Raw genomic sequence first — 20,345 nt, 5'->3', positions numbered from 1 at the left:
TTGCTGGGCAGTGTTCCTCCTATTCTCCCCTCCCCTCCCCTCCCCTCCCCTTCACTGTCCCCTTCTCCCCTTCCCTCTCCTGCCCTCCCTTCTCCTCTCCTCCTCTCCTCCTCTCCTTCTTTGAGAGTCTCACTTTGTTGCCCAGGCTGGAGTGCAATGGGTGATCTCAGCTCACTGCAACCTCCACCTCCCAGGTTTAAGCGATTCTCCTGCCTCAGCCTCCCAGGTAGCTGGGATTACAGGCATGTGCCACCACTCCCAGCTAATTTTTGTATTTTTAGTAGAGACAGGGTTTCACCATGGTGGCCAGGCTGGTCTCGAACGCCTGACCTCAAGTGATTGGTCTGCCTCAGCCTTTCAAAGTACTGGGATTACAGCTGTGAGCCACCGCATCTGGCCTCACTGCTCCTCCTTTCTTCCCTGCATTTCTGATTCAGCTGGACTGGAGTGGGGCCCAAGAATGTGTGCGTCTAACAGGTTCCCAGATGATGCTCACGCTACTGTTTTGGGGACCACCCATTTTTGAGAAGCACTGTTCTAAACTAAGGGCGAGCACTTGGTAGCTGCTGAGCTGAATCTGGCCTGTGGATGTGCTCTGGTTGGATGGAAGGAAGCAAGAAGGAAGGTAGAAAAGAACACGCCCCTCTTTGGCTCGGGAGGGCACTTTCCATTTGCCACAAATGCCACCACTCCCAGTGGCGGGACACCTGGACGATTGCCGTGATGTGTTCTCTGCCTGGCCTGCGTGGTATTTGAGTGTGGAACCTGTTTTCTCCTGGTCCATTTTGGAGGCTGGAATGTTGTTTGGATCGCTGCATGCTGCTATCCAGGAGTTCTGCCCCCCACCCCCAAACTGAGTGCCCAACAGAATCAAATATGAGTCCTGCTTCCAGGTTAAAGCCACCGCTCACAGGGTGAATGCAGGCCTGTCTCAGCACCACCGGAGGAGTGAGGGGAGACGACGGATGCACTCCCACAGGCCAGACCTAGGATTAAACCGCCAGGTCCCTGCGGCCCCACAGCTGCTTTTGTCTAATCGTCCCCTCTCCTGATGCTTGTAGGACTTCCAAATCTAGCCACTTGAGGCCTGGTAACAAGCCTTGACCTTGGGGCCCATACTGGAATAATCTGAGTTCAGTGCCCTGTTAGCATCTGCCCTGCTCCCACCAGAAGGACGGAGCCAGGGAGGAAAACGTGCTCTGACGGGAGCCCCTCCACACCCTCAAAGGCCACCAACAGCGCTGACCGGGCCCCTAAAGGACACGCCCTGATCTGCGCTCAGGTCCCAGGTGAGGTGTCCGTCACAGATGTCACAGACTCCAAAAGGCCCAGTGGCTAGAAGGCCCACTCGTCTCTCCCCTTCCGCTTTTAAACTGCTCTGTTTCGAGAAGACCTCCCTTCTCTGGTTCAGAGAGCAAGTCGGATCCCGGCAGCTGTTCCCGCAGCAGCCTGCACGGTCCTCGTTTTGACCTCCACCTGCAGGGATTGCTCGCTACAGTCTTCATGCTGGTCGGCAGCCCCATGCGGGTCCTGGCTGCTGCAGCATTTTCAGCAAGTATCTCACATGCAGCAGGTGCCCGGTAAGCATTTGAAAGGTTAGTTAACCTGGCCGGGTGTGGTAGCTCACACCTGTAATCCCAGCACTCTGGGAGGCCATGGTGGGAAGATTACTTGGGCCCAAGATTTTGAAACCAGCTTGGGCAACAAAGTGAGACAGACCCTATCTCTCAAAGATTTTTTAAAAAAATTAACAGGGTGTGGTGGCACACACCTGTGGACCCAGCTACTTGAGAGGCTGAGGCAGGAGGATTCCTTGAACCTAGCAGGGATCCTGGCCCCATCCCAGAGCTGGGGTTAGACCAGGGTTGGGCCTGGGTATAACCATTTTAATAGAGAAAAAGAAGACCTGCAGCTAAGTGTTATAAGTTGTCATTTTGGGTGGTAAATTATAAGAAATTTTTGTATGGTTTTTGTAATTAAAAAAAAATAAAAAATCTAAGTAGGAAAATATAGAAGAAAAACAATACGTTTGCTAACCAGTTAGTGGAGGTCAAGTGAGAACCAGGCTGAGCTGAAGCCAGTTCTGTGTTTCTTTTGTTTTTCCCCGTTTTTGGTACATGTCCAGAAATGGTGCCGCTTCTCCAGAAAAGCCATTTGCCAAGGATGAGCAGCAGGATGGTGGCAAGGAGCCCCTGGTGAGCCAGGTTGGGCACCCCCAAGGCACAGGTGTCCACATCACCTCCACAGCCAGGCTGGCGACCTCCCCAGCTGGGCTTGTCCCCTCAGTGGGCTCACTGCGCCTCGGGGACAGCTGAGGTTCAGTGACTTCGTAGATATCTTTGTGTTCAACAACGGTTACTTCAGTTTTTATCCGTGGGGAGCTTCAGAATTCGCCCATGTCAGTCTCCCTGGGGCCTGGGGTTTTGCTCAGGCTGTGAGCAGACAGGCAGTATGAATTCACAGCAGGTCATGGGGACAGTTGGGACTGTAGTGAGGTGTGAGTCCTTGGCCGCCGGCAGACAGCAGCTGCCCGTGCTGTGACCTGGCTCTCCCCGCAGGGCGGGCCTGGCAGCCTCGTTGCCACCTGGGATGATAATGCAAGCATCTCCAAAAGGCCCTGATGGCCTGTGAGGTTCTCACTGAAACTAATTAAAAATTGTTTCTGCTTCCACGTGGAGCAATGACTGCTGGCTGCTTTGTGTTTCCCCTGCGGATGCACACCCCTCCTGCTCTGCAGCCCAGGGGCCAACCCCATGGCCTTCCCCAGCTGGGCTCCCTTGCCCTCTGGCTTCCTGTGGGGTTTGGCCCATGGCAGGCGCCGGCAAGAGACCTGGGAGCGGAGGAGGGAGAGGCTTCCCCAATCCCTCCCTGCTGGGCATGGTGTGACTGTGGCTGCTGTCTTCTGCTGAAGGCCACAGGCTGCTGGTGGCTGTCCCTTAGCTACAGTGCTCATGACCCTAGCCACACTGCAAGTCCCAGGACGCCTCCTTGCTCCTTGCTGCTTCCTTTTGCGCCCACATTTCCCTCCTCCCCTCTGCATTCCTCAGTCACCCCTTCTGAGTGTGCCACTGTCTCTTCCTGCCCAGACCCTGACTGACACAATTACTTTCACAGTTCTTTTCATTCTAGAAGGTGCTTGTAGCCAGTCATTTCAACTTGGAGGGCGCGGCGGGGCCGAGGATATGGATATGACCGGGTGGGGCTGGTTGCTTTGGTTGGTTCAGTGATGGACTGTAGGCCGGTCATTGGTGCGCTTAGCTTTCTCCCCTGAGTGCCATGGGAGCCAGGCATCTCTGCGGCTGTGATCTGACAACTCTCATGCATGGGAGCCTTCTCTGCACACACTCTGTCTATTAGGTGATGTACTCGAGTCTTTTCCTACATCCAAACCTGTGAGGTGGGAGTTAACATCTCTCACCTTCTACAGATGAGAGAACTGGAGTCCAGAGAGTTTACATAGTTTCCTCAAGGTCACAGGGCCACTCTGGGGTGTAGATTCAGATCTTAAAGTGGGTAGGCTTTTCACTGGGGCGTGCGGCCTCAGACTACATGAGTGCAAACATCTTAGTACAAATGGAAAAATGTGCTGCTATTGGGTCAGTTCTATAAATACCATTGATAAAGGAAATTAGATGGTGGCAACAGCTTGGCAGAGGGAGAGCCATGTGGAAAGGCTTGGAGCCAAAAAGGGTCTTTTCTAGACAAGGCATTCCCCTGGGCCGCAGGGTGTTTGTGATGTCTGTGGACTGCTCTGGTAGTATTCTGGGCAGCCCATCCTCATCTGGAAGCGTCCTCCTTAGGAAACTTGGCAGGCTCCATTGTCTGAAACGATCTATTTCTTGAGATGAACCTGTCGGCGCCCTGGCTGGCACCTGACCTCAGGCACTGAGAGGGTCTGGTTTCTTTCGATATTTTGCCTCCCACATGCTCAGCGTCCAGGAATGTGAGTCGCTCTGTTTATTGTCTCAGATCTTACTGCCTGGTGGTTATGATGGTGTGATGTGAGACCTTCAGGCCTCTAAACACTAAATTTATTTCTCAGGAAATCCTTCTCCTCTCCCCTCCCCTCCCCTCCCCTGCCCTCCCTTCTCTTCCTCTCTTCTTTTCTCTTTTTTCCCTTTCTTTCTCTAACCTCCTGATGCCTGCCGACCCCTGTAATGCTGCTGTGGCCTTAGGCACTGACTTATTCATTGAACTCTTCAAATATCCTTCATTCTTATTGATGTTTTATTCTTTGGTCTACAACCTTAGAATTTAAGAAAAGGAAACTGCAGGCTGGATGCAGTGGCTCACGCCTGTAATCCTAGCACTTTGGGAGGCCAAGGCGGGCATATCACAAGATCAGGAGTTTGAGACCAGCCTGGCCAACATAGTGAAACCCCATCTCTACCAAAAATACAAAAAAAAAAAAAAAAATTAACTGGGTGTAGTGGTGGGTGCTTGTAATCCCAGCTACTCAGGAGGCTGAGGCAGGAGAATCTCTTGAATCCGGGAGGCGGAGGTTGCAGTGAGCTGAGATCATGCCACTGCTCTCCAGCCCTGGAGACAGAGTGAGACTCTGTCTCAAAAAAAAACAAAAAAAACGGAAACTGTAGAATTGCCCAGACTCGCACAAATCATTTTGTCTTAGCTGTCAAAATGTTGGCCAAAAAAAGGTCTGGTAAATACGTATTGACTGCTTATTATGTGGAAATTACCTTCTAGATCACCCCATCCAATAGAATACACTCAGAGTCAAACGCAAATCACAGATGTAATTTTAAAATTTCTAGTAGCCACATTAAAGAAGTAAAAACAAACTGGCGAAATTATTTTTAATAATACAATTTATTAACCTAATATTTCCAAATGATCACCTCCCTATGTAATTTTTACATTGTTCTTTTTGATATTTTACTTTTTTTGGCATTAAGTATTTACCTGCAAAAAATATTTATTTCTCCTTTGCTCTTGGAGGATAATTTTGCAGGGTACAGAAATCTAGGTTGGTCAGTTTTTTTCTCAACACTTTTAAAATATTTTGTTTCTCTCTCTTCTTGCTTGCATGCTTTCTGGGAAGTCAGATATTCTTATCTTTACTCCTCTGTAGGGAGGGTGTTTTTCCCCTCTGGCCTCTTTCGGGAATTTTTTCTTTATCTTTGATTTTTTCCCCCCCATTTTAAATGTGATATGTCACAGTGGTGGTTTTTTGTTTTTTTGGCATTTATCTTGTTTGGTGTTCTCTGAACTTCCTGGATTTATGATTTAATGTCTGTCATTAATTTGGGGGAAACTCTTAGTCATAGTTGCTTCAAATATTTCTGTGTTCCTTTCTCTCTTTATTATCTTTCTAGGTATTCCCATGATGTGTCTGTCACACCTTTTGGATAGTTGTCTCACAAGTTCTTTGATATCCTGCTCTGTTTTCTTGTCGTTCCAATCCTTGTTCTCTTTGTCCATTTTGGGCAGTTTCTATTGGGATATCCTCAAGCTCAGCGGTTCTTTCCTCAGCTGTGTACAGTTTGCTAATAAGCCCATCGAAGGCATTCTTCATTTGTTACAGTGTTTTTCATCTCAATCATTTCTTTTTCTTTCTTAGAATTTCCATACGCCTGAGTACACTGCCCATCTGTTTTTTTGAGACGGAGTTTCACTCTTGTTACCCAGGCTGGAGTGCAATGGCACGATCTCGGCTCACCGCAACCTCTGCCTCCTGGGTTCAGGCAATTTCCTGCCTCAGCCTCCTGAGTAGCTGGGATTACAGGCACCCGCCACCATGCCCAGCTAATTTTTTGTATTTTTAGTAGAGACGGGGTTTCACCATGTTGACCAGGATGGTCTCGATCTCTTGACCTCGTGATCCACCCGCCTCGGCCTCCCAAAGTGCTGGGATTACAGGCTTGAGCCACCGCGCCCGGCAATGCCCATCTGTTCTTGAGTGCTGTCTACTTGTTAGAATTCTTAGCGTATTAATCATAGTGTTTTGGTCTGGTAATTCCAACATCCCTGCCATATCTGAGGTCAGTGAAAAACTGCTTTTCACCTTTGAGTATGCCTTATAATTTTTTCTTAGTAGACGGATGTGATGTACTGGGTAAAAGGAACTGCTATAAACGGGTTGTTAGCGATGTGGTGAGGTGTGGGGAGAGGGGAAGCGTTCTAGAGTCCTTTGAGGCTCTAGGTCCCAGTCTGAGTGAGCTTGTGCTTCTGGACCGTGAACTCCACAGGTGCTTCTCAGTTCCTTGGTCCTCCCCCTCCCACCTCAGGTGGGACAAGATGGCTAGAGGGGGCTGGAGTTGAGAATTTCTCTTCTTCTAGTTAGGTTTGGGGCTCTGATAAAACCTCCAAAGGTTAGGCTCTGGTTAAGTAGTTTCTCCTGAGGGCAAACTTTGTTAGGAGGAACGGAAAGCCCTGGCTTACACCAAAATGATGACTTTCCCCTCCCGCTGCTGGAAGCATGAAGGACTTTTTCTTTGCTGTTCACTGGAGGCACCCGCTTGTACTCCTGGATATAAAATTCACAGAAGTGTGGGGATGCCCCTATGACGGGGTCCCCCTGGAGTTTTTGACCCTCGGACTTGTCTACATTGAGCTTCCAGCAGTTCATTAATTACAGTTAGGGTTTCTTGTCCAGCACTCGTTTCCATGGAGCTTTCTGCTCAGGAGTCTCTGCTCAGGTAAGCTGTGAGTCTCTTTTCTTTTTTTGTTTTTGAGATGGACTCTCAGTCTGTTGCCCGTGCTGGAGTGCAGTGGTGTGGTCTTGGCTCACTGCAACTTCCACCTCCCAGGTTCAAACAATTCTCATGCTTCAGCCTCCTGAGTAGCTGTGATTACAGGCATGCGCTACCACACACAGCTAATTTTTGTATTCTTAGTAGGACGGGGTTCTGCTCTGTTGGCCAGACTGGTCTCAAACTCCTGACCTCGAGTGGAGGTCTTCCTTGGCCTCCCAAAGTGCTGGGATTAGTGATTCTATCTGCCTGTCTCTAGTTTTAGGGGCAGTGATTTGCTCTGTGACTTCACTTCTCTTATGGATCTAGGAAGGGTTGCTGATTTTGCACTTTTTTCAGCTTTTTACTTGTTAAAATGAAGTGACAACTTCAAGCTCTTTACATACTGAATTGGAAAGTGTACTAAGTCTGTGAAACTTGGTGTGTGTGTAAAATTGGGTGATATTTTACCTTTCTTTTTTTGGTGCTGTGTCTTTGAAATTTGGTGTGTATGTGACACTTACAGGACATGTCGATTAGAACAGCCACCTGCTTATTAGCCACATGTGCCTTGTGACATCCATATTGAACAAAATAGTATTAGGTTGGTGCAAAAGTTATTGTGGATATTACCATTGATAGTGGCAAACCTGCAATTACTTTTGCACCAGATTAATAGTTTTAAATGGAAGACTGTTTGCCTGAGAATTGGGTGATTAACTGTTACCCCAGGCATAAATCACCTTCCCACCTGAGGTTAACTAACTTTTTTTACAGTATTAGAAATGCAGTCAAAATACCCCAGGAGAGTGAATTCACTACGTGTTAAAGATCAGCCAGGAGGCATTTAACCTTAGGTAAAACAGTTCCTTCTCCTTTTTTTTTTTTTTTTTTTTTTTTTTTTTTTTTTTTTTTTGTGACGGAGTCTGGCTCTTGTTGCCCAGGCTGGAGTGCAATTTTTTAGCCAATCTCGGCTCACTGCAACCTCTGCCTCCTGGGTTCAAGCAATTCTCCTGCCTCAGCCTCCCAAGTTGCTGGGATTACAGGCATGCACCACCACGCCTGGCTAATTTTGTATTTTTAGTAGAGATGGGGGTTCGCCATGTTGGTCATGCTGGTCTTGAACTCCCGACTTCTGGTGATCCGCCTGCCTCGGCCTCCCAAAGTGCTGGAATTACAGGTGTGATAAGTTCCTTCTTATCCCAGTGTTACCTGATATTTAAATTGGAGACCATTTCCTCCAAGACCCTAATATTTTTTTTCTCTTGTTATTAACTTACTTCTGTAAATGTGGGTGTGGAGCTTGCCAGCTTTGGTATTTCTGGGTGTCCAGTTGCCCACTGAAGCTTTTTACTTTTGTCCCCAACAGCAGGACGAACTCAACCCAGGACAAACAAGACTTCCAAGTCTTGGCCAGGTGCAGTGGCTCACGCCTGTAATCCCTTTGGGAGGTGGCGGCAGGCAGATCACTTGAGGTCAGGAGTTTGAGACCAGGCTGGCCATCGTGATGAAACCCCGTCCCTACTAAAAATACAAAAATTAGCCAGGCATAGTGGCGCACACCTGTATTCCCAGTTACTTGGGAGGCTGAGGCAGGAGGATCGCTTGAACCTGGGAGGCAGAGGTTGCAGTGAGATCGTGCCACCACACTCCAGCCTGGACAACAGAGGGAGACAAGGCCTCAAAAAATAAAACAAAACAAAGACTTTTTAACTCTCTAATATTCCAATTTAGTGGCAGGTGTTCTGAAAAAAGTGAGCTAGATGCATACTGTCAGACTCCTGCCAGCAGAGGCCTTCCGCATTCTTTAGATCAGGAAAAGGGAGTATCTTCCCGCCCAGCCCCTCTAACATACTTTAGCCTGTGGAGGCAGAGTGGGCACATTTCTTACCTGAGATTGCTGGTGCTTCTGGTAGAACTCAGTCATGTTAAAGTCACCCAGGTCAGCCAGCAGGCCTTGCTTACACATCTCACAGGTCTTCACGGCACCAAGATCTGCTCCTTAAATTAGGTAAAGAATTATGTGGTACATGTAACCGTGGGTCTGTTTGTGTTAGCACTTTGGACAGGTGGCATTTTGCGAGTGAACTTGTGTGTGATGAGTTCTGAGCTTCAGTGACCTTCCTTTAAAGCCAGCCATCTTCGTAGAAAATGACCTTGAATCTGAGAGCTGAAAAATTCCTTTGTAGTCATCTATTATGCAAGCTTCATAGAAGTGAAATTCGCATGACTTTTAAATAACAGATCTTGCCTTCTATTTAAATATAAACACGATGGTTCATAAACTTGGAATTGCTGCACAGAGGCTAAGAGTCTGTGACACAGGTGTTTGTAAAAAGAGTGAATATTGGGCTTTTTTTTCTTGTAAACCTAACACAGGTCCAAATAAATAAATTAGTGACGACCAAATAGATGGTAGAAGCTATTCTCGATCTATGGCTTTAAAATCTGCCTTTACTTCTGCCCAGATAACATTCCCACCTGAGAACAGTGAGGGAGAGAGGGGCCAGGTGTGGGTACTAGTTACAGTAGTACCTGGGGCCAGCTCATAAGCCTGAGCTCAGACTCATCTGGGAAAAGAAATATGAGAAGGCCTCTGTTGCTGTTTTTATAAAAACAGGCATTCTAGATCAGCATTTTTATTCTGTTCCCTAACGTGAGAGTGGAAGATGCAGAACTGGGCTGTTATGTCTAAACAGACATTCTGCCAGGTTCCCCCGTAGTTGCGGCTTTTGACTAATGATGTACTGGAGTTTATTTTATGCATTAGAAAATAGACGACTTATTAGTTACCTGCATGTAGTTGGTAAAAATGGGGCTTGTGCAGTTTCATGCCCCCATTCTATTTCCGCACTGGGGATATAAAGAAACAGTAAATAATAGAGGCTTTCAAAGGGCAAAGATGAACAGTAAGTAATTCCTTATCTGCATTTTGTTGGCTTGATTTTTTTTTTTTAGCATCGTTCGGTAATGCTTTAGGCTACCGAATGTCCCGAGTGTCTTCTGATCTAATCCTGCCGAACATACCCATACTAGCATTGACATTTATGAGCACAACAGCATTTTCATGACATGTTTCATGGGTAACTTTTTCTGTGTTAGATGTTTAATTGGCCCAAATTTCTAGAAAGATACAGCATTGCATGGTGGAGTCATTAGCAACCAGACTCCACTCGTTTCTTCGCCCTCTGAAGGACTGAATACTTTGCTCGTTATATGGGTATGCATTTAAGGATCTTGATCAGTGGTCTTATATTTCTTATGCTAGGGAAGTTGTGTAAAACAGGCTCCATGGATGAGACAGTTAGTATGATCACCCCACGTGTTCATTCTGTAATTCGATGGTGTGCTGTCTTTGGTGAGGGGGCGTGGCAACATCTCATGGGGACAGGGTAAATCTCTCAGTCCCTCTGCAGCCTGGAATAGTGATGGCTACGGAGAAGGATGTGGAAGAGGGGAGAAATAGGATGTAGTTGGTAAAGATAGGGCTTGTGCAGTTTCATGCCCCCATGAAATTGGCTGTGGGGTAATATGTTTTCAGAGAGGTGTGTCTGAAAGAAGCAGCCGCTGTTTTCTGATCAAGTTGCTCTTTGCACTGATGTTCCATGAATTTTTTTTTCGGGGGGTGTGGGTTAAAGTTGATCTCATTCCTAAAGCCATGCTTTAAAGAAACCTGTTCTCTGCCCGGAAAACTACAGCTGACCTACCGATGTGGTTATAACCTGCTCAGGGAGTTGAGAAGGGGCTGCGCACCCAATTATAAGATGTTAGGGAGCTGACAAAATCAGCACGTGGAAATCTCTTTATCTAATATGGTTGTCGAAAATCAGATGGGCGCTCTTATCCCTGTTGCTAAAAGGCAGTTTTGTTTAGTTTCTTAGGTGACGCCCATTTCCTGCCCCCAAATAAAAGGAAGTAGTCTGCGTGTGCTGGGGGTCTCATGTGAGGGACCTTCTGAAATATTTTGCTGTGTGTCTGCTAGCTGGGTGGCTACTGTGTGTTTGCTGAGCTTCCCCTACTGACCCACTTCTTCTCTTTCCTTCCTTCTAAGAGTTGATCTTAGCGTCTCTGCTCAGGCCCTGAGCAGGGGTAGAATTCAACAGCATTTGTTTCCAGGACTCTTCTCTCAGAAAAACAAAACAAAACCTCCCTACCATAGTTTAAAGACAGCTTTTATGAGCAAGAATCCGGAGCTCAGCCACGTGTCCCCAAGTCGCTGTTCTGCGGAGGAGAGTGAGCTGATGACAAGGCTCCGAGGCCCACACCAGGGTGTCTCGTGTAAATTACATGTCGTGGCACGTTCGCTGCACTTCCTTCCCCACCTACCTGATGTTATTTTCACTTTCAGCCACTTTTTCAGGCACTCTTGATGAACAAACCGCAGGCTTCCCACACAGCCACAAGGCTCCAGGAGCGGGTTGGTCGGGGAACCCCCGGCTATCTGACAGATGCGACACAAGTCTCCCTCCTCCTCGGAGTCTTCCTCCAGGAGACTAAATGGAAAACAAGCCACTGTGACCATAGGAGGCTACATGTTTGCAGTTTCTACAAATACCAGTTCCCAGGGCATTGACAGGGAAAGAAGAGGGCTCCTGGCACTCACCCGCTGCACCCTCTGGCCCTACTGAGATGGTTTTTGATAATAGAGGCCCAAATTCTCTTTTTGTTATTGTTGAAACAGAGTCTCACTCTGTTGCCCAGGCTGGAGTGCAGTGGCACAATCTTAGCTCACTGCAGCCTCAACCTCTTTAGGCTCAGGTGATCCTCCCACTTCAGCCTCCCAAGTAGCTGGGACTACAAGTGCATGCCACCATGCCTGGCCATTTTAAAACTTATTTGGTAGAGATGGAGTCTCACTATGTTGCCAAGGTGGGTCTTGAACTTCTGGGCTCAAGCAATCCACCTGCCTTGGCCTCCCAAATTGCTGGGATTACAGGCGTGTGCCACTGTACCCGGCCGGCGCAAATTCTTATCACAGGCTTCTTTGCAATCGTCGATACGTGTGAGCTGACCTAGAGAACCAGCACTGCCACCATAAATCAAGAGGTGAAGGGAAATGGCTACAGAGTCATTTCCAAACTGCGGTCAAGGCCAGGAGCCCCTCTCCTGCCATAGGAAGTTGGTGGGGTGGCATACTGGTGAGTGAATAGGATTCGTGGTCAGGGAGCCTGGGTTTGAGGCCAGCCTCTGAAACTTGTAAGTTGTGTGACCTTGGATAAGTTTCTTAATCTTCCCAAGACCCTGATTCCTCATCTATACAATGAGGGTCATGGTGATAACGCCACTGCCACCTGCTTCCCAGAGTTGTGGGCAGGCTGGCTACACGTGATGATGAGAACCCTGCTCTGCAAACTGTCAAGTGTCTGGCAAAGTGCTGCACACAACACAGCGTTCACTCAACAGATGTTGGTTTCGGTGAATGATGAACCAATAAACCTGGACACAAGCTCCCAAATAACACCACGCATGCCCACTAATGATGTCGGCATTCCAGAATGTAAGCTGCTGGAATCTGATAAGAGAGGAACTAATGAAAATGTAAGTAAAGATATTTGTGTCTAATAAATGGTGAGTGAAGAATAGCTGGTCACGGTTCATGCTGGAAGGTTTTAAGAAGCCTAAGGCTATTTTCTCTTCCTTGGAGTCCTCACTGGACTGGGGGCTGTCTGGTCAAGAAAAGGAAACTGGCTAGAGATGAAAATCAAAACAGAGGAAGAAATAGACATTGCTCCGGATGTAGAAATATATGCTCAGTTTCTTGAGAGACCTTTTTCCCCATGAAAGGGCAGCTCAGTATAAAGGAGCAGAATTATAGTTTTCCATTATAGACATTCTGAATAACTTAAAGACATTTTCAACATTTAGACTTTAATACATTTCAGTATAATTTCCATGTTTTCACAAGTAATCTGGAAGAATAAGTGTACATGGGAGTGAGTGCTGCAACTGGTGAAGATAAACTAGAGGGAGATCTTGCAAGTTTGAGAGGGGAGGCAGAAGAGTGGTAGAAGATTTTGTTGTTCTTGCTGTATTTGTTTTGAGAGTGCAGTGGCACGATCTCAGCTCACTGCAACCTCTGCCTCTCGGGTTCAAGCAATTCTGCCTTAGCCTCCTGAGTAGCTGGGATTACAGGCATGCACCACCATGCCAGGCTAATTTTTGTATTTTTAGTAGAGATGGGGGTTTCATAATTTGGCCAGCTTGGTCTTGAACTCCTGACCTCAGGTGATCCGCCTGCCTTGGTCTCTCAAAGTGTTGGGATTACAGGTGTGAGCCATGGCATCCAGCCTAGACGATTTTTAATTTAGGCAAGTACAAGGGATTGTATTTGGAAACAAGTGCTCTAAATCAATGGTTTCCAATAGAAAATAAATGACCATCAGGTTCACCGGTGGAGGTTTCAAAAACAGATTCTTGAGCTCCACCCTTAGAGGTTTTGGTTCAGTACCTTGGGCCCAGGAACCTGAATGTTAAGATGGCCATGCAGGTCTAAAGATCACTGCTCTCAACAGGAGGACCAGGGGCTCTTTGGCGAACTTGTTATGGTTGATAAATATCTTACTCTTAACTTAAGGTCCTCCATCTTCTCAAAGGTATTACCGGGGATCCACTGGCTACCTTACTTTGCAAAAAAAAAAAAAATTTTAAACAAAAGTGAAGAAGAGACAGAAAAGCACAGAAAAGAAAAGGAAAATTCAGCATAAAATCATTACCCTAAAGTAACTGCTTGTTAATAGTTGGGTCTGGCCGGGCACAGTGGCTCACACCTGTAATCCTAGCACTTTGGGAAGCTGAGGCAGGAGGATCACTTGAGCTCAGGAGTTCAAGACCAGCCTGGGCAACACAGGGAAACCTTGTCTCAAAAAAAGAAAAGAAAAAAGATATATAGTTTGGTGTACTAGCCTCTGGTATTACTTCTGTGTACATACTGTTTTATAGAATTGAGACTGCTTTTAGGATTAGCTCAAGATAGCAGGCTAAGCTCTCTCATCAGTCTCCTTTCCCACACAAATCTCTTAAAAAGACAAAAAAAAAAAAAAGATAATTATATAGAATGAATCCACAATAGTGCTGGAAAACAAGCAGGCCAGAAGTAATGAGGAATTCCTGGAAAGTTGATGAAGATATGATGTTGACGAGAAGAAGGGAAATGACAACCCAAGGCATTTTCACAGAAGCATCGAGAACGGAAGGGCAGACCCAGGGAAATTCCAGGCTTGGGCTGCACCAACGCAGGGGACGGAGCAATTAGGAAGGTAACGAGCTCAAGAACTGCTTCAATAGGAGGGGACCAACTGCTGCCCCCTTTCAGATACCCTGTGAAGCAGGCAGCAAGTGGCACAGTGCCTCTTCCAGGGGAACATTCTGTCATCGCATTCCAAAGAAAGGGAGCTCTCCATAAAGGTCAAAGTTTTTTGTTTAGTTAGACACAGATCTCACTCTATCTATCGCCCAGTGGCAATCATAGCTCACTGCAACCTCCAGCTCCTGTGCTCAATTGATCCTCCCACCTCCACCTCCCAAGTAGCTGTGACCACAGGTGCACGCCACCACGCCCAGCTAATTTTTTTTTTTTTCTTCCTAGAAACAGGGACTCTGATGTTGCCAGGGCTGGTTTCAAACTTCTGGCCTTAAGCAATCCTGCCTCAGCCTCCCAAAGTGCTGGGGCTACAGGGAGTGAGCCACCGCACCTGGCCACAGGTCAAAGTTTTTTAAAACGTTCATGAATGACATTCAATGAAACAAAACCTCCCATTCAGGAAAGTGGATCTCAGAGGAGACGAAACACACAATTGCCGGGGACATCATGCTGGCCACCTCTCTCTCTAAGCCACCCATTCCTTCCTTCACAAAACAACTGGGGGCCACCTGTGACATGTGGAAGCCACCAGCATGAATGAGAGGGGGCAAGGAAAATAAGTCAGCTGACTCCAGAGGAAATGAATTGTTTAACGAAGGGAAGAGGTAATTCTCAGGAGGCTTCAGAGGATATTGGCAGTTGCTGTGTAAAAGGAACAACCAGAGATAAGGAGGATTTCTGGGGCTTTAAAAAAATGTGATTAGGCCGGGTGCGGTGGCTCAAGCCTGTAATCCCAGCACTTTGGGAGGCCGAGGCGGGTGGATCACGAGGTCAAGAGATCGAGACCATCCTGGTCAACATGGTGAAACCCCGTCTCTACTAAAAATACAAAAACATTAGCTGGGCATGGTGGCGCGTGCCTGTAATCCCAGCTACTGAGGAGGTTGAGGCAGGAGAATTGCCTGAACCCGGGAGGCGGAGGTTGCGGTGAGCCGAGATCGCGCCATTACACTCCAGCCTGGCTAACAAGAGTGAAACTCCGTCTCAAAAAAAAAAAAAGAAAAAAAAATGTGATTAACAAAATAAAAAATTCCAGGTGTCACAATATTAATAGACATAATTCAGGCTAAAAGTCTAACACTAGATATTGATCGATCCAGCAAGAAGAGATCAGCCATGAGCTTTAATGCACTAAATAAAAGCAAAATTCTTGTACATGCGAAGGAGAATGGGCAAACCCAAATCACAGTGGGGGATTTTAATCTCAGAAATTGACAAACTCAATGGAAAAGAATAAAGTATGTAGTTGTTTTTTGTTTTTGTTTTTGTTTTTGAGACAGGGTCTCACTCTGTTGTCCCAGCTGGAGTGCAGTGGCAAGATCTTGGCTCACTGCAGCCTCTGCTGCCTCCCCGGCTCAAGCAATCCTTCCCCCCTCAGCCTCTCAAGTAGTTGGGTCCAGAGGCACAAGCCACCACCCCCGGCTAATTTTTTATTTTTTGTAGAGACAGGGTTTTTTCATGTTGCCCAGGTTGGTCTTGAATCCTGAGCTCAAGAAATCTGCCCGCTTTGGCCTCTCAAAGTGCTGGGATTATAGGTATGAGCCATCATGCCTGGCCTGAAGGATTTTAACATATGTATTATATATATATATATATGCATTTATACATAGAAGAGAGAACATGCAACCTTTGCTAATGCCATAGCATATTTTAAATATTTATATCATTGAGTATGTATTAGGGCACAAAAAAATACAGGTCATATTTCTGAGATTAACAATGTAATTAGGTTGGGCAGACCAGGCGCGGTGGCTCACGGCTATAATCCCAGCACTTTGGGAGGCTGAGGCGGGTGGATCACGAGGTCAAGAGATCGAGACCATCCTGGTCAACAAGGTGAAACCCCGTCTCTACTAAAAATACAAAAATTAGCTGGGCATGGTGGTGCACACCTGTAGTCCCAGCTACTTGGGAGGCTGAGGCAGGAGAATTGGTTGAACCCAGGAGGCGGAGGTTGCAGTGAGCCAAGATCGTGCTGTTGCACTACAGCCTGGGTAACAATAGCGAAACTCTGTCTCAAAAAAATAATAAAATAAAATAAAAATAAATTAGGATGGGCAATAAAAAATTTTGAAAGGGTAACAAAGAAAAAATATATATGTGTGTGTATATGTATATATTTAAAGACAGGGTCTTGCTTTGTCACCCAGGCTGGAGTGCAGTGATCACAGCTCACTGTAGACTTGATCTTCTGGGCTCAAGGGATCCTCCTGCCTCAGCTTCTGGAATAGCTGGGATCTCAGACAACCACCATTACACCCAGAATATGTTTTTTTGTTTTTTTTTTTTTGTAGAGACAGGGTCTTGCCACATCGTCTAGGCTGGTCTTGAACCCCTGGCCCCAAGTGATCCTCCCACTTTGGCCTCTCAAAGCACTGGGGTTAATGGCATGAGCCATCGTGCCCAGCCCTCAGATATTTTTTAAAAACCATACATCAATAATAAATGTGTATAACTGATGCAGTATTTCAGGCAGATTAATGGATCAGAAGTGAAAGTCTGAAAACAGACTGATAAGGATAGTTTTCAAATTTTCAAAGAAAGCATTTCAAATTAGTAAGGAAAGGATAAAATGATTGTGGAGTAGTAACCAGATAAACATTTTTTAAAAAGACCTGGGCCAAGTGTGTTGGCATACACATGTAATCCCAGCACTTTGGGAGGCTGAGGAGGGCGGATCACGAGATCAGAAGATGGAGACCATCTTGGCTAACACGGTGAAACCCATCTCTACTAAAAATACAAAAAATTAGCCGGGTGTGGTGGTGTGCACCTGTAGTCCCAGCTACTCAGGAAGCTGAAACAGGAGAATCGCTTGAACCCGGGAGGCAGAGATTGCAGTGAGCTGAGATTGTGCCACTGCACTCCAGCCTCGTGACAGAGAGAGACTCCCTCTCAAAAAAAGAAGAAGAAATGAAGGAAACTACCAGAATCATGGAGCTAATAGTTGGTAGAATCAGGAATGAAATCTAGAACCACAAGATAGCAAAGCTCATGTTTCTAGCCACTATGATATACAAAAGGAGAATATAACAATACTAGATAAAAATAACTATGGATGCTTGAGTGAGGACTGGAGTTTCTAACATGGCACCAAATGCGAAAGCAATATGGGAAAATACTGACAGATTTGACTGTAAGTAATGCTAAAATTCCACTACATCAAAAACATCATATACATAAAATGTAAATAAAATGGGAAAAGTCAAAAAGTATCTGTAAAATGACAAATAATTACTTTTTTTTTTTTTTTTTTTTTTTTTTTTTTTTTTTTTTTTTTTTTTTTTTTTTTTTTTTTTTTTTTTTTGAGGTGGAGTCTCATTCTGTTGCCCAGGCTGGAGTCCAGTAGGGCCATGTTAGCTAACTGCAACCTCCGCCTCCTGGGTTCGAGAGATTCTCCCACTTCAGCCTCCCAGGTAGCTGTGATTACAGGTGTGTGCCACCACGCCCGGCTAATTTTTGTATTTTTAGTAGAGACAGGGTTTCACCATGGTGGCCAGGCTGGTCTCAAACTCATGACCTCAAGTGATTCACCCACCTCAGCCTCCCAAAGTGCTGGTATTACAGGAGTGAGCCACTGTGCCCAGCCAAGAATTACTATTGACAAACATTAAAAAGCATAGAAATTCCTGGAACTGGAAAGGGTGTGGAGAAAGAGGACTCTCATAAAGTGGTGATGAGATTACTAACATGTAAAACTTTCCTGAAGCACAGTTTGACAATATACATTAAGAACCTTAAGACTCTGCATTCCTTTCATCAACGGTTACACATCTAGGAAGTTTTTCTAAGTAATTAGTTATGAATGTGCTCAAAAAGGAGACTGATCAAATCATAACAGACACATTTAATATAAGCAATCTTCAAAAATATTGACGTAACTGTAAGATGAGAAAGGATTAAAAAGTATAGGGTTTAGAAAGAAAGAAATCAAACTATTAATATTTTTCACAGTTGAAATGATTTTTATTTTGGCAAAAATACAGAGAAAATATAGAGTCAGTTGGATTTATACATCTTAGCAACAAAGAGTTAAAATTAGAATTTAAGGCAGGGTGCGGTGGCTCACGCCTGTAATCCCAGCACTTTGGGAGGCCGAGGTGGGCGGATCACGAGGTCAAGAGATCGAGACCACCCTGGCCAACGTAGTGAAACCCCCTCTCTATTAAAAAAAAATTAGAATTTAAAATATTGTTTCAATAGCAAATAACACATGTAAGAACCAAGGGATAAATTAAATAAAGAACTTCTATGAAGAAAATCACAAAACTATACTGAAAGGCATTAAAGATGACACAAACAAAAGGAGAGGCATACCACGTTTATCAAAGAAAAAGTCAATATCACAAAGGTGTCAGTTCTCCCAGAATATTTTATAGATTAAATGTGATTCCAATAAAAATCCCAAGTGGATTCTTAAGTATACAGTCAAGGACTCTTTAAAAACAGTAGAGAAGGAGGCTTACATCATCACATATCAAAACTTATGAAAGCTGCAGGCATTAAGACAGAATGGTATTAGAATAGGAGAAGACAACTAAAGACCAGTGGAACAGAATAGAGAGCCCTGAACTGAGGCCTGTCTAGGCATGTTCTGAAGGAGACATGGCTGTGTAGATCAATAGGGAAATATCCCAAACAATTGGATATTTCATATTCATAAGGGGGAAAAATAAATCTTGCTTCATATCACGTATTAAGAACCACCTTTACATTTAAGTCCAAATCCATTTCACATCAAGTCCTAATATAAAACTAGAGATTTTACAAGAAAATAGGAAGAATAACTAATGATATCAGGTTAACAGAAGGATTTCTTAAGCAAGACAACAAGATACAAATTGCAATCCAAAAAGAAGATGGGGCCAGGCACGGTGGCTCGCGCCTGTAATCCCAGCACTTTGGGAAGCCGAAGCGGGCTGATCACTTGAATCAGGAGTTTGAGACCACCCTGGCCAACATGGTGAAACACCATCTTTATTAAAAATAGAAAAATTAGCTGGGTGTGATGGTACATGCCTGTAATCCCAGCTACTCAGGAGGCTGAGGCAGGAGAATTGCTTGAACCCTGGAGGCGAAGGTTACAGTGAGCTGAGATTGTGCCACTGCACTCCAGCCTGGGCAATAGAGCGAGACTCAGTCTCAAAAAAAAAAAAAAAAAAAAAAGATGTCTTTTCATTAAAAGACATCATAAAGAAAAAGACAGCTGGGAGTGGTGGCTCATGCCTGTAATCCCAGCACTTTGGGAGGCTGAGGTGGGTAGATCATGAGACCAAGAGATTGAGACCATCCTGGCCAACATAGTGAAACCCCATCTCTACTAAAATATAAAAAATTAGCTGGGCATGGCGGCGCATGTCTGTTATCCCGGCGACTCGGGAGGCTGAGGCGGGAGAATTGCTTGAACCTGGGAGGCAGAGGTTGCAGTGAGCTGAGATGGAACCACTGCACTCCAGTCTGGCGCCTGACGATAGAGCGAGACTCTGTCTCAAAAAAAAAAAGAAAAAGAAAAAGAAAAACTGCAAATTGGGAAAAGAGATTTCCAACACACAACTGTCAAAAGATTAAATTAATAGGCCAAAGATATAAAAGAATAAAAAAAATAAAATATGCGGCCGGGCGCGGTGGCTCAAGCCTGTAATCCAGCACTTTGGGAGGCTGAGGCAGGTGGATCGCTTGAGGTCAGGAGTTCGAGACTATCTTGGCCAACATGGCGAAACTCTGTCTCTACTAAAAATACAAAAATTAGCTAGGCGTGGTGGTGCGCGCCTGTAATCCCAGCTACATGGGAGGCTGAGGCACAAGGATCACTTAAACGCAGAGGCGCAGGCTGCAGTGAGTTGTGATTACGCCACTGCATTCCAGCCTGGGTGACACAGTGAGATTCTGTCTCAAGAAACAAACAAACAAACATATAAACATATGGTAAAATCTCAAATCAAGAAACCCCAAAACACAACACAACAAAAAGCAAAGAGATGATAAATGCAATACAGGAATGGTCAGGGTGGGTATGGGGAGCTGAAAGGGGGATGATGAGAAGATTGGGTGGGTGAGGGGCTCGGGAGGGCTCCAGTGTGTGAAGAATGTTCTGTTAGCTGGACGGTGGGCACAGGGAAGTCTGGGTTTGTGTGTGATGTGTGTGTTTTGAAAATTCTCTGGAGTGTACATATGTTATGTGCTAATTGATGTGTGTTAAAATAACTGAGGGAAAACTTTAAAAGAGTATAAGTGATTAAGAAATGGGATTAAATTGGCCGGGCGCGGTGGCTCACGCCTGTAATCCCAGCACTTTG

At 45.6% G+C, this 20,345-nt stretch overlaps 1 protein-coding gene across 1 annotated transcript in view; it reads right to left on the bottom strand.

Moving 5' to 3' along the window:
- The window catches only part of MARCHF10 (membrane associated ring-CH-type finger 10), a 101,717-nt gene that overhangs the window by 12,615 nt on the left and 68,757 nt on the right, over positions 1-20,345 (bottom strand). Inside the window, exons 7-8 of the mRNA XM_037746023.1 lie at positions 11,016-11,182; positions 8,581-8,690 (exon numbers count right to left, since the gene is read on the bottom strand). Of these exons, the coding sequence (XP_037601951.1) occupies positions 8,581-8,690; positions 11,016-11,182 (277 nt within the window). The remainder of the gene's footprint in view (positions 1-8,580; positions 8,691-11,015; positions 11,183-20,345) is intronic.

Source organism: Cebus imitator, unplaced genomic scaffold, assembly GCF_001604975.1.
Source record: "Cebus imitator isolate Cc_AM_T3 unplaced genomic scaffold, Cebus_imitator-1.0 Scaffold217, whole genome shotgun sequence".
Classification (NCBI taxonomy): domain Eukaryota; kingdom Metazoa; phylum Chordata; class Mammalia; order Primates; family Cebidae; genus Cebus; species Cebus imitator.
This window is presented reverse-complemented; position numbering and strand designations above follow the sequence as displayed.